Source organism: Arvicanthis niloticus, chromosome 6, assembly GCF_011762505.2.
Source record: "Arvicanthis niloticus isolate mArvNil1 chromosome 6, mArvNil1.pat.X, whole genome shotgun sequence".
NCBI classification, from domain to species: Eukaryota; Metazoa; Chordata; class Mammalia; order Rodentia; family Muridae; genus Arvicanthis; species Arvicanthis niloticus.
Genome location: NC_047663.1, coordinates 52379894 through 52384924, shown reverse-complemented (window position 1 = coordinate 52384924; position 5031 = coordinate 52379894). Strand labels below are relative to the sequence as shown.

General features: G+C 46.4%; 1 protein-coding gene across 1 annotated transcript; it reads right to left on the bottom strand.

The window, feature by feature from the left end:
• Positions 1–444: 444 nt before the first annotated feature.
• Cyb5d1 (cytochrome b5 domain containing 1) lies at positions 445–5003 on the bottom strand. The gene is made up of 4 exons (XM_034507574.2): positions 4447–5003; positions 4281–4357; positions 3934–4152; positions 445–3392 (listed from the first exon to the last, which is right to left on the bottom strand). Exons 1-4 carry the CDS (start codon positions 4604–4606, stop codon positions 3162–3164), a joined length of 687 nt encoding a protein of 228 aa, XP_034363465.1. The 5' UTR covers positions 4607–5003; the 3' UTR covers positions 445–3161.
• Positions 5004–5031: the final 28 nt, after the last annotated feature.

Sequence of the window (5031 nt, the reverse complement as noted above, 5' to 3'; positions counted from 1 at the left end):
CAGAGTGGTGGCCGTGTAGGTTTTCTTCCTACTACCCTCCCCTGACTTCCCCTCTGTGGCCCCTTCAAGTCTAACTTCTTTGACATTGGTTTCACGGCTCTACTCTCCTGACTTGTTAGTTGTTAGAGCCACCTGGTGGCCATAGAGGAAATCACAAGTGGATCACCCACAACTATCTCTCCTGCCATTGCAGGGTAATTTTGAGTCCTGGCTCTGTGGAAGGAAGGAAGGAAGGAAGGAAGGAAGGAAGGAAGGAAGGAAAGAAAGAAAGAAAGAAAGAAAGAAAGAAAGAAAGAAAGAAAGAAAGAGAAAACACACACACACACACACACCCCTGTGGGTTGAGACCACAGAATAGGGCCAGGCATGCTACTGTCCTAGTCCCACCTTGCCTTCAAGACACACCAGACCCACTAGTATTGCAGATAGATGAATACCTTGATATCTGAGTTCATTCAGTCATATTTATTGAGCAGCACTATGTGCTCAGCAATGAGAATACAGAAATGAGTGAGGTTTCTGCCCCCATGAGCTTACAATCTAGCAGACAGCCATTTTCACCCAGTCTACATAGTTTTTTGTTTTGCTTTTTTGAGACAGGGTTTCTCTGTATAGCCTTGGCTGTCCTGGAACTCTGTAGACCAGGCTGGCCTTGAACTCAGAAACCCGCTCTGCCTCCCAAGTGCTGGGATTAAAGGTGTGCACCACCACTGCCTGGCCAGTCTACATAATTTTAGAGTGATAATAAGAACACAGAAAAATGCATACTGCTGAGGTGGGGCCAAAAAAGACAAAGAAAAAACCTGGTTAGGATAACCAAGGTGCAGAATAGAAGGGTATGGTGCACTGAGAACAGCTTCTGTGTTAACTGAGGCAAAAAGAGCCCTCATGGCTTGTAGGCCAAGGAGGACTGTGAGGGGTGCCATGGGCAAGGAGGGAGGGCCTGATTTATGCAAGGCTTCTTGAATTTAGGGCTTTATTCCAAACACATGACCAACCTACTAAACATCTAGGGCAGAAAGTTAAGATTTAGGTTTGTGAAGGCAGAGGTAGAAATTTAATATCAGGAAGTTTCCCAGTAATCTGAGACAAAGATGGTTATTATATTAGACAAAAGAACAAATTCCAAAGATTCTTAGAAACAGAATTGATGAGTGCTTGGACAAATAGGAAAAGGAGTGTGTGTTTCTATCAAAAAGTTGTGAATAGGCAAGTGGCCTCTGAGTTCCTGGTCAGTCAAGGCTACATAATGAGACCCGCGCCCCCCCCCCCCCCCCCCGCACACACATAATGAGACACCACCACCACCACCCATCCCAGGAAAAAAAAGTCTACAAGTGGGATGTCCTGGAAAAGAGACAAGCTTGGGCAGAACAAGCACACGCCAGAACATTCCCTGAGGATGTCATGGGAGGAACTGCTTTGGCTCTCAAATAGTTTAAGACTCAGAAGAACAAATAAGAACACACATAGATCACTTGCAAGCTGACTAAATATCACGACTGATTGATTCAAACAATTTGTGGGCTGTTAGGCTGCATGAGACTAAGTGAAAGTCTTCACCATGAGTAGATTAAGAAATCACTGACATCAAGAGTTTGAGCCCACATTTGTTCATGCTTCCCAGTCACCCTCTGAGACAGTGCATCCCACCAGTGTCTCATGAGGTCATGGAACTTTACCCTGCAGCCAGAGCCACTGCTGGGAGGATGCAAGCTCCTTGACTCATATTTCCTTGCTGCTGCTGCTGCTACTGCAGGGAAGTTCACTTTCCAGTTACTATGTCGTTGGGTTGGGTTGGGTTGGGTTGGGTTGGTTTTGAGACAGGGTTTCTCTATGTAGCTCTGGCTGTCCTGAAACTTGTTTTGTAGACCAGGCTGACCTGGAACTCATGAGATCCACCTGCCTCTGCCTCCCCAGTGCTGGGATTAAAGCCACCACGCCTGGCTCAATTTATCAGTTATTCTTAATTCCCCTCCTCTGTTAGGGATAAAGGGAACCAGATGTAGCCAGTCACTATGAGAGTTGTCTGCCTCTCTTAGTTCCCCTCTTTTTGACCACAACAAACCTCTTTTGGGGTTACCATTTGACAAATTCAACTTTGTCTTCCTTGCTGTCTGTTAGTGGCAAGGCCTACTGGAAAAAGAAGGTGCTGCCATTTGGGTCCCTCACAACAATGTCTTGATTCACAGGCCCTTTCTCCATTCTGTTGTTTTCTGGAGTCACCAAATATCTATCTTCTTATACCCGAACAGTCAGAAATCTTATGATATCAACAAGGAAGCAGCCTCAGTAGCCAGTGCTGGGCTGAAGTTTAGCCTTCCCTGCTTCTATCTCTAGAGTACGCTCTTAATCAACTCCTTTCAAACACAGTAAATATTGAGTACACAATAGGCTTACATTTCCCCATCAGGCAACAAGCCTAGGACAAGCTTACATTCCAAATACTCAGTGTGAGAGAAGCCATTAGAAATGTCAGCATTAGGCAAGGCTAACAGAGACTTTCAGAGTCGGACAGGCGTGTGCATTGTGGCTCTACCATAACTCATAAATGTGCACTTGTGCTACTGAACCTTTGTAAATTCCTAAGGAATTACCTGTGAGATAGCATGGACGCGTTCACCTTATAGGATAGCTGTACTGAACAGTGTAAAACTCCAGCATGATTTCAATCCTAAACTAACTGCATTCACTTTTCCTGGGGCATCAACTAGTAAACACCTTTAGAAAGGAAGTCAGCCTACCATCTACGATTGGTAATGCTAATTTCCAAATCCTTGTCTCCTTCCTACAAACATCTCATTCTCACCTTTGCCAAAAAAGTTCTTCCATCCCTTCATGCCTGTGTGTCTTTCTCTCTCTTACTACTAAAAAGTTTTGCCTCAGCTTTACCTCCTCCTCACATTCTTGAGAGACTCTAGGTCCCCTCTGTTCTAGGGACTCTCCCCTAGGATCCCTCTAATACTCTTTGAGCAAATCACCCATGAGCAAAGGAGCCAGGGATAAGGCCCTTACATGTCAGAAAGGCACAAGAACCACGGGCTGATTCCCAGCAGGGAACGGAGGTGTAGGCCCAGGCCCCACAGACCCACACCTCTTTTCCTCAAGGCATAGAAAGAGGCAAACTCAAACATCTTGAGTCTACATGCACATCTCCTTTCCTATAGCTCTGTGAGGTCATCATTGAAGTAGAGCAGTATCGCAGGTGTGTGAAGTGCACCATCCATATTAAGATAGTCAAACTCTTCTTCTTCATCCCGGATCCCATTTTCTTCCAGGGTTTGATCCATGTTCAAATTCCTCCCATCGTATTTCCATGTGTAGCTGGCAGCATGTGCATTATAGGGGAGATAGCGGTGTAGGATTTCCCACATTGACTCCAGAGCCCCCACCTAAAGAACACAGAAGTATCCACCTCTACAATTCTGTGTGGAACACACACACACTCCCCAAAAGCCAGTAGGGTCCTTATACCTAGATCTTTCAGGATTTGCTCTAAGGAAACTTGGGAAGAACAATAGAAGAGAATCAGTTGCAAGAAACAACAGAGCTTGAATGAAGAGTGCCTCTATTAGCAGACAGCACCTTTCAGGCACCCCATAGTCCTAGTAAGGAAAGTTAAAGCTACAGTATACTATAAAGACACCACAGTCCTATCACTTCTAACAAATAAATGACTCAATAGTCAAAGCCGGTGCCTCTCATTTACAACGGATCCATAACAGCATATAAACCCTTCCAAGGACCACCATCACTAAGATGCTGGCCTAGATCTATGAAGGAGACTGTGGTAGCTGTAATACAAACATACTTCTAGAATTTCCAACTCTGGGTACCAGGATCATCTGCTTTCCTCTGTCATGTTAATATTAAGGGAAGAAGACACAGAAGTCTTCTGGTTCCTCTAGTATGTCCCCAGGCACCAGATCTCACCTGCAGTGTATGCTCCTGCGTTGTAAGAGTGTTAATAATACGGATGTTCCGGGTCCGGGCAGACAGCCGCCCCACCTGGTAATTTGCCCCCTTCCACCAGGGTATTCCGAAATCATTGGCCCAGTCTGAACGGGGCAGAGGAGGCGGGATATGCACGAAGCGGCCCCGCGGGGTGCGGTATCTCATGCAACCAGTCAGTGGATCTATGTGCGTGCGAATCTTCAAAAGCAAGGGTTTGGAGAGAAGGATAGGAGCAATCACTATTTCGAGTTCTAGTTATTCCCCCGCCATCCCTTCTCCGCTCTCCAGTGCCGCTTCCAACAACCCCACACTCCAACAGCACTTACGTCTTTGGTCTTTGGATCAAACCAGTGACTAATGTCCTGGCCTGCAACCTCCAAGATGGGTTTCAACAGTAGATCCCCTAAAAAGGAACAGAGGCCGTCAACGGCCGGCAACCCAAGTGCCAGAACCAGCTCTCCAGCCCTTCCCTAGCGTGTGTCCCTCCGTTACCTTTGAATTCCTGTACAAGCGGTGTTAGATTGTAAACAAATCCCAGGTAAGACACCCATAGGTCCTCGGGCTGGTTGTGTTCCGCTACTTCTGACGGCGTGAAATACCGACGCTGAAAGTTATCAAAGTCTGGCCCCGCCACTAGGCCCCGGCGCGGCATGGCTCCTGTTCTACAAGAGGCACAGGCTCCCTCAGCTACTTTCTCGCTCCTCAGCAATCTTAAAACTATCAGGTCCAAGAACTACCAGGAGTGCGTTTGTCGCTGACATGGAAACCATTGTCCTTTACCGGCCACCGTCCACTGGAGTTAAATATACGTAAGCAGGGCGGGGCTTGGGCTGCCACTGTTCACCGGAAACATTCTGGATTCCGGCATCGAGCATACGGTTGTTGAATTCATTCTTAGAGGAAATGAAGACAATCCGTTTCATAATGGAGCGTAGGCTAGATGAGTTAGGGGTAACAGAAAATATCGACGAAGAGACTAGAATGGAGGGCTTATAAATCACCAAATTTCAAGCGTTTCTAAAAGCTGTTTAAGAAATTTCAGGTAAAGTTCTCGCGATATTCTTTTACTAGCCTAGT